Source organism: Canis aureus, chromosome 16 (assembly GCF_053574225.1).
Source record: "Canis aureus isolate CA01 chromosome 16, VMU_Caureus_v.1.0, whole genome shotgun sequence".
Classification (NCBI taxonomy): domain Eukaryota; kingdom Metazoa; phylum Chordata; class Mammalia; order Carnivora; family Canidae; genus Canis; species Canis aureus.
In genome coordinates, this window is record NC_135626.1 from 13,828,694 (window position 1) to 13,841,285 (window position 12,592).

General features: G+C 39.0%; 1 protein-coding gene across 2 annotated transcripts; it reads left to right on the forward strand.

Annotated features, from left to right (window-relative positions):
* The first annotated feature begins 7 nt into the window (after positions 1-7).
* LOC144285898 (olfactory receptor-like protein DTMT) lies at positions 8-9,363 on the forward strand. 2 transcript variants are annotated; one of them, XM_077851692.1, is made up of 2 exons: positions 8-1,463; positions 4,751-9,363. In XM_077851692.1, exon 2 carries the CDS (start codon positions 4,767-4,769, stop codon positions 5,706-5,708), a length of 942 nt encoding a protein of 313 aa, XP_077707818.1. In that variant the 5' UTR covers positions 8-1,463; positions 4,751-4,766; the 3' UTR covers positions 5,709-9,363. The 2 variants fall into 2 exon arrangements, with proteins under 2 accessions (XP_077707818.1, XP_077707819.1); XM_077851693.1 differs by having other exon boundaries at positions 8-1,440.
* The last annotated feature ends 3,229 nt before the right edge of the window (positions 9,364-12,592 follow it).

Sequence of the window (12,592 nt, forward strand, 5' to 3'; positions counted from 1 at the left end):
AGCCAACATTAAGCCTAATGGGAAAAATATAGAGACATTCCCATTAAAGTCAGGAGTATGACAAGGGTGCCAAGTACTGCTACTAAGTATTACACTGGAGTTGCCAGTCTATGCTGGTCATTTAATTACTTCAAATATTTGGTGAACCTATGTACTATGTATTTTATGTATATATTTATATACACGTTTGTATATAATTTGCGTTTAATTCTCTGTTTCCTTATATCTGTCCTTCTAAAATGCATCTGCCTTACACCAAAGATTCAGTTGTGATGCCAGTTGGGAGATCACATCCGGAAAGATTGGTGTACACACCTATAGAATATGGTATATACTTTTAATCAAGAACCTACATATGGTGCTATTTCTTCCAGAGCCATGATTCATGAGTCTGGGATTCAAGGGGTGGTAGCAGGACTGACTTGTCATCTAAGACCAAGTAATGTACTCAAAACGTTTTTGCTTCCCACCAAACAATTTTGGACTGCTGGTTTAGAGTTCTTATTTTCGCTGTAGACTGGGTTGCCCAAGATGCGGACAAAGTCTTACTTGCTAGTAGTTTATTTGAAATTTTTTTCTCACCGGAAGAGACAAAGGAGTGTAAATAGCAAAGAAAGGAGAACCGATAACTGGAGCGGCTTTTTAAGCTAGCCACTACTGGAGTGAATAAGGCTTGATGAAATGCATCATAGAACCATCCATCTTAGTGAAAATGGGAAGCATATATTCCTTACCTCTTGCCACTTGTTTTTTAAGGGTTGGCACATGGGTTCTAAACTCTCTTACATTCTCAGGTTGTGTATGTATCAGTATTAAAATGGCTACTAGTGATATTCTACTCCATGAAAGCAGAAAAACCCTATGGCAGGATGCAATAAACAGGTGGAGCAGGTGTAAGGTAAGGTAATACAGTTAGATTGTATCTCTCTGAAGCTTGTTGAAGTCTGCAGAACTGGTTACTGCAGCTGAAATGAAAGATGTCTGAGAGTCTGGAATAGTGTACACGAAGGTTCTGGTATAGCGCCTAAGGAATGCTTCTACCAGGATTGCTTTAATGGCTCTATTCTACTGGAAGCTGGCACTGCCAGTTCGCCATTTTAGTTTTTTTTGTGTGTGTGTGTTACTGAACCAACAGACAAATAAAGGAGTTACCATATTGTCTAGGGTAATTCAATCCAAATTAATAATAGAAAATTGGATTTCTCTATACAAAAAGGAAAGACCATGCCTGGTGCCCAGGAGATTCTTTGGAGTACTACTTGGTAAAAGTTAATGGAAAACTGTAACAACCCAAATAAAAGCAAGAACACTGAGGATTTGGACTCCTAAGGAATGAAGACTGAATGAAATAAAAGACCATGTGGCTGAAGAGGAAGTAAACCGTAGAGGAAGTATGGAAAAAGTTATAAATATTGGCTACGGACTTATGATCAATACAGAGTAAGAAAGCTGGAAACTAGGAGGTAATCTGACATGTGGAGAGTGGTGGCAGGGTGCTATTAAGGTTTCCTACAGAGATTTAAAAAAGCTAAACATACCTCAGTGGAATGAAAATCTAGGTTTCTATCTCTGCATGAGAAAAAATAGAAAATAATCTGGGGGATTTATCTTTTATTCCAGTACTTTCTATGCATCTGCTGATGATTGGTTCATAGAGATCTATAATTTCTTTTAGCTGTAGGTTTGTGTCTCCCCATGAGTATGTTTTGTTTTGTTTTTTAAGATTTCATTTATTTATTCATGAGAGACACATAGAAAGGCAGGTTCCTTGCAGGGGGCCTGATGCAGGACTCCATCTGCAGACCAGGGATCATGCCCGGAGCCAAAAGCAGATGCTCAACCACTGAGCCACCTAGGCGTCCCTACCCTTGGGTACGTTTATGAGAAATGGTTGCAGTGAGAGATTATGCCACCCTGGGAATCTTTCCAAAATATGTGTCTTTCGTGGCACTTTGTTCAAAGACCACAGATGACTTCTTGCCCATAAGACAAAACCTCTTACACTGTTAGATGTTTTAGGATATTCACAGTCCCTGTTCCTTTCTAGGGCTTCTCCAGCCATCCTCCTTCACCTCCCAAAATGTAGGTTACAGCCCCACAAGACTACTGTCCATTCCCTAAACAGGCAGTGATTAAGCATCCATATATGGACTTCTCTCCTTCCCCGCCTTCCCCTAAAGTATAGTCAGGTGTGATCAGTGATGTAATCAGTCACTGCTCCAGGACTCTGAGCATTAGTCCTAAGGGTCTTGGATAATTTCTGTTACTTTAATGAGTTCCTTTAGGATATAGACGCCTCTGGGACCCAGAGCCTCTCAGGCCCAGGGATACATAGAACAGGAAATGTGAGAAGGGATATTGCAGACACAGGTGATGACTACAGAGACTGTCACTTCACATGTTTTAGTAAATAAAGGGAAACAGGACCTTAGGTTAATGTGCTGGAGTCATTCTCAGACACCCTGGGTAAGTTGGGCAGAGGGTGAATGAGCCTGTCTCTTAGGGTCCGTCCAACCCAAGGGTCTTGCTTTCCCAGGTTGTATGACGTTCTGTAGGATAGTTATTCAGGTATGATAACCTTCCCCTTCTACATATTCCTGCCTCCCAAAACTTCTCCACATTCTAGAAATATTTTTGGCTGATACTCAGCAGCTACATTTAGTCTTTCTTTTTAATGCTAGCATTCATAAGTATTGCTATGTAAGGTCTCGTGGGCAGAAATTACTTTTATTTCTTCCTTTTCTCCCCAAATTGCTAAACCTCTATCCATCACATTTGGTTTTTTTACAGCAATATCACTGAATCATGTGAATACAACACAAGGAAATAGTGATGGTGTGGATGTCTATACTGAGTTGTCTATTTAGGTTAAAAAGCAGTGTAGTTCAAGTATTTCAAGTTTTCCATGAGTTAGAGGATATGTCAGGGAATTCTATGATGAAGTGTCAAAAACTAGCAAGTTCTTGTTCTGAGATGACTTAGTAGGAGTAGATATTCTAATAGGAGTTTGCTGTCTTTAAAGTTGAAGGAATGCATGTCTCAGCCTGAAGCACAGTCAACAAATATTTATGAAACGTTGGCTACGTCCAGGCACTGTGCCAGGTGCTGACACTTCTGCAGTCATAGAAGGCAGATGTGAAGCAAATGGTGGGTATTTGTCAGAAAGGGAATATAAGGGAAGGGAGAAGAAATGTGTGGGAAATATCAGAAAGGGAGACAGAACGTAAAGACTGCTAACTCTGGGAAACGAACTAGGGGTGGTAGAAGGGGAGGAGGGCGGGGGGTGGGAGTGAATGGGTGACGGGCACTGGGGGTTATTCTGTATGTTAGTAAATTGAACACCAATAAAAAATAAATTAAAAAATATCTTTCCACTAAAAAAAAGAAAAGAAAAAAGAAAAAAGGCAGATGTGGCCTTCCCTGAATGTTTCCAATCCACTAGGGAGAGCCCTGTAAACAATCCCCTGGGAATTGAGTGCTTTAGGGGCAAGTCCAGGATGCTGTGGATAGCAGCAGGTCTCACCTGGTCTGAAGGGAACAGGAGAGGTATAGCTGAGTAAATGACATGCAATATGCCTGAAGGATAAGTAGGAGCATCTAGGTGAAGAGGGAGCAGAGGGAAGAAGATGCTAGGTGGAGGGTACAGCAAGTGGGAAAGGCTGGAGGCAAGATATTGTGTCCTTTCAAGACTAGCATTTCTGGAGAGGGGAATGTGAGTGTCACTATGGGGCCAGGTGAAGCTGTGGAAGTCAACAAGGGTCAGGTCGTGAAGCATGTTTTGTGCAATTCCTTTGAAAGGAATTTTGCCTTTATCTTAAGAGCACTGAGAATCCATTAAGACTTTAGAAAGAATGATGATCAGATTTTCATCTTAGAATGCTAACGTGTGAGTGAAGGATATTGATGGAGAGGGTATTCAAGTGTGGAAACAGGGAGATGAGTGAAGAGGGAAGAGGCTGTTCCAATAGTACAGACAAGACATGATGTCAGCCCAGCCAGGATAGTGATGGTTGAGATAAGGAGTGGATGGATGAGAAAGAGGTTTAATGCAGCAGAATCTTTAGGATATATTGGGTGGTTAGATATTGAGGATGAAAGAAAGTAGGGAACAAAAGAGAGCTCTCAGGTGTATGACTTGTGCCTGAGTTTCTTTTACTGATATGTGAGAGATTTGGAGGCACAGATTGGGAGAGGGGCAGGGTGAGGGTGAGTTCATGAGCTTCTTTTAGGATTTTCTGAGCTTAAAATACATGTGCTAAGTCTAAAGAAGATAATCATTAAGCAATTACATACACAGTTTTATAGATTAGATAGTCATCTACATCTGACATTTAAATGGTAGTGCAGTCTTTTGGAGTAGGTGAGTTTTTCTTTGTGGTATATGTAGCATTATAAGAGAACAGTGTCTAAGAAAAAGCCATGGAACGTCAACATGAAGAGACTGACAAAACAGAAAGTAATTAGAGTTAGTGAGGATGTCTGGTCAGTTAGGTATGAGAAAAACCCAATATATATGTATCTCAGAGGTAATAGGAGTATTTTATAAAAGGTGGAATATTGATAAAGAGAAGTGAAGAAAAGTCATTTCTGATCATAGAGATTCTGATCTTAGAATTTTGGATATAAATGGTAATTATTGTGATGAGAGTGATACCAAGTAACTTTACAGAACACTTAACAGATCATGTATCATAGAAATATGTTTATTTTTAAATTCAGGTTTAATGGACACTGTAATTTCTTCTTAAAGATACTGAAGACAAAGCATGACAGAAAAGAATCAAACTGTCGTCTCAGAATTTGTCCTCCTTGGCCTGCCCATTGATCCAGATCAGCGAGACCTGTTCTACGCCCTGTTCCTGGCCATGTATGTTACCACAATCCTGGGGAACCTACTCATCATTGTCCTCATTCAGCTGGACTCGCACCTCCACACACCCATGTATTTGTTTCTCAGCAATTTATCCTTCTCTGACCTCTGCTTCTCTTCTGTCACAATGCCCAAGTTGCTGCAGAACATGCAGAGCCAAGTCCCGTCCATCCCCTATGCTGGCTGCCTGACCCAAATGTACTTCTTCCTGTTTTTTGGAGATCTGGAGAGCTTCCTCCTGGTGGCCATGGCCTATGACCGCTATGTGGCCATCTGCTTCCCCCTACACTACACCACCATCATGAGCCCCAAGCTCTGTTTCTCCCTGTTGGTGCTGTCATGGGTGCTGACCATGTTCCATGCTGTATTACACACTCTGTTAATGGCCAGATTGTGTTTTTGTGCCAACACAATCCCCCACTTTTTTTGTGATATGTCTGCTCTGCTGAAGCTGGCCTGCTCTGACACTCAAGTTAATGAGTTGGTGATATTTATCATGGGAGGGCTCATTCTCGTGATCCCATTCCTGCTCATCATCACGTCTTATGCACGGATTGTGTCCTCCATCCTCAAGGTTCCTTCTGCCATAGGCATCTGCAAGGTCTTCTCCACCTGTGGCTCCCACCTCTCAGTGGTGTCTCTCTTCTATGGGACAGTTATTGGTCTCTATTTATGCCCATCAGCTAATAATTCTACTGTTAAGGAGACTATCATGGCTATGATGTACACTGTGGTCACCCCCATGCTGAACCCCTTCATCTACAGCCTGAGGAATAAAGACATGAAGGGAGCCCTGAGAAGAGTCATTTGTAGAAAGAAAATTACCTTCTCTGTGTGATGGTAACATTTGATACTTTTACATATTTCTATCTAGGAGATATAATAATATTGGAATACTATTCCAGATGTTTTCTCTTACCATGGAAAGCCTGTAAAAATGGTACGGTAAATAATTATTCAATATGTAAAAGAGGTACAGTGGAGCTGTGGAGCTGAACTAGGGAAGAGGGGTCTTGGTGACCTGCTGGCTAAGCTCTCCTCTTTATGTTCCCCAGGAGATTCTGGCAAAGTGTATTTTAAGAACTCCTGTTTTAAATGACCTTCATGCCTTACATTCTTTAACTAATTTATGGGAGACTATTTTATTTTATTTTATTATTTTATTTTATTTTTTTAAATAAATGTATATTTTATTGGTGTTCAATTTACCAACATACAGAATAACACCCGTGCTCATCCCGTCAAGTGCCCCCCTCAGTGCCCGTCACCCATTCACCCCCACCCCCTGCCCTTTCCCCTTCCACCACCCCTAGTTCGTTTCCCAGAGTTAGGAGTCTTTATGTTCTGGGAAGACTACTTTTTTTTAAAGCCAGAACTCTGTTTTGATTGTGGTATAATTTAAAAAAGATTCTTTATACTTTTACATCAATACTAAATGAGGTCCAACATCTCCACCTCCCAGCCTCCCTCTTAATGTCTCCTACTTACCTCTCTCTGCATGAGATTCACATCATTTTATCTCTTAACAATACTCCCCCCCCCACACACACATATTTATTTTCATGTCCACTCTGTTTTCTGACCTGGCCTGATCTGAAATGGATTTTTCTAGCCCTTGACTATAAGAAAATATTTTGCCTTTACCTGAGAATAACCAAAACCCATGGGACCTAAAATGTATTTCCCCAGGAATGGGGAAAGAAGCTGGAAGCTGGTAAACAAGTTCAGAGTTTAAGGATGCCTCTTTTCTGTTTGGTGTTGTGGACCTTATAAAAGAAGTTTGTGTCTATGTTTTTATCCTTCCCTCAACCTCATGACAATTCCAAGGAATAGAGAAGATATGGTACAATTTCATAGATTGAAAGCATGATGTTCAATTACTTGTCAAGTCACACAGTGTGACAATCGTTGAGTCTATGTAAGATCCCAGACTAAGTGATTCTATGATTTCTTCTCATTCTCTTTCAATTTAGAAAGAAAGAGGGAAGCCTTTAAAAGACAAAACCGTCATCTCCATTTATGGTATGGACTAGTTTTCCAACTCAGTCCATTTGTGTCCTCAGTTGTCCCCTCTAAGCGATGGCATCCAAACCTACCACTTTCATCCTCGAATACATTCTAGTGAGCTCCACATCTCTATCTGAAGCCAAGACTTTCCTCCAGAGTTTCAAACTGTTATTGTCATGTGCCCTTTGGACATATCCACTTGAGGCTCTATGAACAGTTCAAGCTCAACATGCACAAACAATATTGATTCTTTATGTTCTCTCAAGTCTACTCTTTGTCCTTTATTCTATATCTTCATTTATGATGTCACCTTCTACCCAGTTACCTGAACAGCCAGTTCTGTATATATATATATATATATCTCCACAGAAGTAGATTATACAATATTGCATGGCACATTTTCATTTAATATGGTATTTCTTGAGATAGTTTATTATATGCATGAGACAGCTAAGGTAACACTAGTTCCTATAATGGATAAATTCTGAAATCTCAGTGCCATCATACAACAGATACATAGTGACAAGAAAAAAGATTAATATTTATATTAATGTACTTTCTTCTATAAGTTTCCTTTATAATGAAAAAATTCATTAAAAAGAGAATGAAAAATAGACCCTATTCTCAATAGCAATGAAATTTATGTGCAAGAATATAAGAAGAAAACTTTAAAACTTAACTGAGAGATAAAAAGAATACCACAATAGGTGGACATATACAATGACCCTGGATGGCTCATTTAATTAATTAATTGATTAATTAATTAATTGAACAATTTTAAAAATATTTTATTTATGAGAGAGAGAGAGAGAGAGAGAGAGAGGCAGACACAGGTAGAGGGAGAAGCAGGCTCCATGCAGGAAGCCCGACATGGGACTCGATCCTGGTTCTCCAGGATCACGCCCTGGGCTGAAGGCGGTGCTCAACCACTTAGCCACCGGGCTGCCCTTGGGTGGCTCATTTTATTTTATTTTATTATTTTAAAAAAGATTTTATTTATTTATTCATGAGACACACAGAGAGAAAGAGAGGCAGAGACACAGGCAGAGAAAGAAGCAGGCTCCACGCAGGGAGCCTGACGTGGGACCGGAATCTGGGACTCCAGGATCACACCCTGGGCCGAAGGCAGGCGCTAAACCCGCTGAGCCACTCAGGAATCACAGGGGTGGCTCATTTTAAATGGCTTTTGAAGAGTAATCTTTATACACTAAAATCAATCCATTTAAAAATTGTACATTTTGGTGAATTTAGAAACCTCAATATTTTAACAACATCAGTTCTCCAAATACATTCAGTACAATCCAAGTCAAATTCTCAAAGGAATTGTTTTTGTGGAAACTGACAAACATAGTGATGTGAGTTTGACATATTTGACCATATAAAAAGAAGAAAGTTATCTAGGAAAAAAGCATAAACAAACTTGAAAGAGAATTGACAGACAGTAAATGTCTAACAGACACAAGATGAAAATCCAGAATATACAAAAAGCACGTACAAGTAATATAAAAATAAAGCAAACTGAATACCTTGAATAGCCAAAGGAATCTTGAAAAAGGCAAACCAACTAGAGGCATCACAATTCCAGATTTCAAGTTATATTACAAAGCTTCAGTGATCAAAACAGTATGTTACTGTCACGGATCAGTGGGATAGAACAGAAAACCCCCAAATAAACCCACAATTATATGGTCAATTAATCTTCGATAAACGAGGAAAGAATATCTAATAGGAAAAATGCAGTCTTTTCAACAAGTGGTGTTGGGAAAACTGGACAGCCACATGGAGAAGAATGAAACTGAACCACTTTCCTAAAGTATACACACAAATAAACTAAAAATGGACTGAGGGCATAACTGTGAGACCTGAAACCACAAAAATCCTAGAAGAGGGCACAGGCAGTGATGTCTTTGGCCACATTTTTCTACCTATGTCTCCAGAGGCAAGGATAATACAAGCAAAAATAAACTATTGGGGCTACATCAAAAATAAAAAGCATCTGCACAGCAAAGGAAACAATCAACAAAACTAAAAGGCAACCTACGGAATTGGAGAAGATATTTGCCAAGTGACATATCTGATAAAGGGTTAATATCCAAAATATATAAAGAACTGACACAACTCAACACCCAAAAGGTAAATAATCCAGTTAAAAATAGGCATAAGACATGAACAGACATTTCTCCAAAGAAGACATACAAACGGCCAACAGACACATGAAAAGATGCTCAGCTTCACTCATCATCAGGGAAATGCAAGTTGAAAGTACAATGAACTATCACCTCACACCTGTCAGAGCACTAAAATCAACAATGCAAGAAACAAGAGTTGGCAAAGATATGGAGAGAAAGGAACCCTCATGCACTGTTGGTGGGAATGCAAACTGTGCAGCCAGTATAAACAGTATGAAGGGCCTTCAGAAAGTTAAAAATGGAACTATCCTATGATTCAGTAATTGAACTACTAGGCATTTATCCCCCCAAATACAAAAACACTAATTCATAGGGATACACACACCCCTATTTTTAGAGCAGCATCTTTACAAGCGCCAAATTATGGAGGCAGCCCAACTGTTCATTGATAGATGAATGGATAAAGAAGATGTGGTATATATGTATACATAGTTGGGTATTATTCAGCCTCTTAACTACAGAGAACAAACTGATGGTCACCAGAGGGGAAGTGAGGGGGAGGATGGGTGAAATCAGCGATGGGGTTTAAGGAATTCACTTGTTGTGAAGAGCACTGGTGATGTATGGAGTTGTTTAATCATTATATTGTATACCTGAAACTAATATAATACTGTATGTTAACTATACTGAAATTAAAATAAAAACTTAAAACGTAAAAAATATTTACAGAAAATTCATGAAGAATAAACAGTATGAAAAGATGTTCAACTTCAGTGTTAATGAGGAAAGAGAAAATTGGAAAAATAAGAATTGATAATTGAATGACCACACAATTGACAGATTTATAAATGATTGAATTTCTATTTTAACAGCAAGATGTGAGAATAGAGATTTTAAAAGATGAAATCCTGTGTCATCACACCTACAATGTTCAAAACAAAAGCTACAAGCTTAGTTTCAAATTAGTTTGTTTTGCTTATACTCCATCAGTTGCTCAAATTTGTTCATGTTTCATTCATTCATATTTATAGCACATATCAAGCTCTCTCTTTCTCCCTTCCTTATTCTGTTCCTCCCCTCTCTCTCTCCCTCTCTTTCTTCTTCTCCTTTCATTTTTCTTCTTCTTTTAAAATGGCTGATCTATGTTAAATCACTATACTGCACACATGAAACATATAACACTGTATGTTAACTAACAGGAATTAAAATAAAAACTTTAAAAATTAATAAAATAGCCAATCTATTTGAGATAATTTTCAGACATCAAGACGCTTAGCCACGAAATTCAGCATTCAGGATCTCCTAGAAACAAGAACATTTTCATACATAATTACAATACCATTATCACACCCGAGAAATTTAACATCAATATACATATATTTAATATAATCCACATGCAAATTTCTCCAACGATAAAGACTTGGTTTTTATTAGAGATTTGTTAAATATAATTCCATACCATACCATACCATTTGCCCATTCAAGTCTAAAATTATTTTTTATACACTCACGGAATTGTGCAACCATCACCATAATCAATTTTAGAACATTTTCACTACCTCTAAAGAAATCCCATTAACAATCACTACCCATTTTTCCTTAGCAATCATCAGTCTACTTTATGTCTCTATGGATTTGCCCATTCTTGATATTTCATATAAATAGTAACATATAATGTCGCTCTTATGATTGCCTTCTTTTAATTAGCATAATATTTTCCAAGTTTATCCATTTTATGGTGGGTATCAGTACTTTGTTTATTTTATTGCTGAATAATATTCCATTGTATGGAGACACTACATTTTCTTTATCCAGTCATCAGTTGATGGTGGCTTCCACACTGGGCTATTGTGACTAGTGCTGCTATGAACATTCATGTACAAGTATTTGTTTTAGAACTTCAGTGTTTTTAGGTATATACCAAAGTGGAATTGCTGGATCATATGGCAAATCTACATTTAACTTTTTGAGGAGTCACCAAACTGTACCTGCCCCCTGCCCAACAACCTCCATCTTCTGCCTGCCTCCTAGCACATGCACTATACTTCAGCCACACTGAACTTCCTTTACTTTTAAAAAGCTCCAGATCCTCTCACCTCTGAGGTTTTCCATATACTATTTCCTCTCTAGATACTTTCATTTCCTTTTAAAAAAGGATTCTGCTTAAACTTCATTAAAAAAGCATGTCCTCTCTTGACACGCTAGGATAAGGCTAGGTGTCCTTAATATACACTCTTATCACATCTTTGATTTTTCCTATGATAACATTTGTAATGCCTTATGGCAATTTGTTTAGTTGCCATGTCTATGAGCTAGACTATATGGTCTTTGAGGGCAGGAACCATGTCTACCTTGGCCACAGTTTTTCCCACAGTCATGGACACAGTGCCTTGCACATGGTAGGTACCCAGTAAATATTTATAGAAGGAATGCATTAATGAACTAATAGATTAAGTATTTCCTGGGTGAGTCAATCGACACAATGCTTGCTCTCATGGAGCTTAATTAAAGACCACTGGAGAAGGTTGGTATATATGGAAGCAATCATTGGGCAATATATAACAGTGGTAACGAAGTGCTACAGTATTTGATGCTGACAACTGTTGTAGAAGGCCAGATATTGCAGAAGGTAAGAGAAGGGAGATATTAGCATGGCCTGTAATGGGTGGGGAAAGCTTTCTTGAGAAGATGCGACTTAAAGTAAACCCAGAATTCTGTCTCAGGACATGACTTATTCAGAAATGTACAGGAATAAGGGTGGAGGCAAGTAGTGTGTTTGTTACTAATGAGTTTCTTTGGGATCCACGGATCCCAGGGGTCAGAGTATTGTAGAAGAGAGGAGTCACAAGACAATGGTAGGGACTCCAGCTGAACACGCATGATGGGGAAGTAACAAATATGAAGAAGGCTTTGGAGCCACACTGAGACAAGCTGGGTAAGCTGGGAAGGGGTTCAGAAGAAGTAGTTACTCTGAAATCTCCTTTGGCAGATTAAATTAAGATTCCGTAATTCTATAGTACAACTCTTGCAGGATAGTTTAGAAGTCATCAGCCTCATTGTTTTCCTCTTTCAACAGTGATTCACCTCTCTGAGTGTAACTGGGAGTCACCAGAGCTATTAACAGGAACAAATAAATTGTGTGTTTGTGGAGAACTTCATACTTTGCAAGTATCAATCATTCCAAACCCACAATTCTGTGAGACATGTAAGATCCACTGACGGTGAAGTGTAAGGTTGGAAGAATTTGGTAATTTGCCAAGGTCGCAAGCCAGTAAATGATGGAGTCTGACTCCTGTGGGCTCCTGAATATTTTGCTTGGGGGTGCAGTAAACAGAATGTAAGAGACCATTCTGGGAGCCTCTTTCCATGAAGCTAGCTCTCCTCACCCTCCATCAATTTATCCTAATATTAGTATCTTTATCTAGGGATAGATTCGACTCATGATTTGAAAGGACATTCTCACTATTTGGGTTGTAAATGTCTGTCCTTTCTGGACCAGTAGTTTCTTCTATCCCACAGAACTCCTTCCATTTTCTCTACTTGCACTGACTGAGGTGCTGTGCTCATGGGTGGTGGTGCAGGGTGG

Excerpts from the sequence above, each read along its gene's own strand:
- LOC144285898 (XM_077851692.1), top strand. The coding sequence starts at position 4,767 with ATGACAGAAAAGAATCAAACTGTCGTCTCAGAATTTGTCCTCCTTGGC.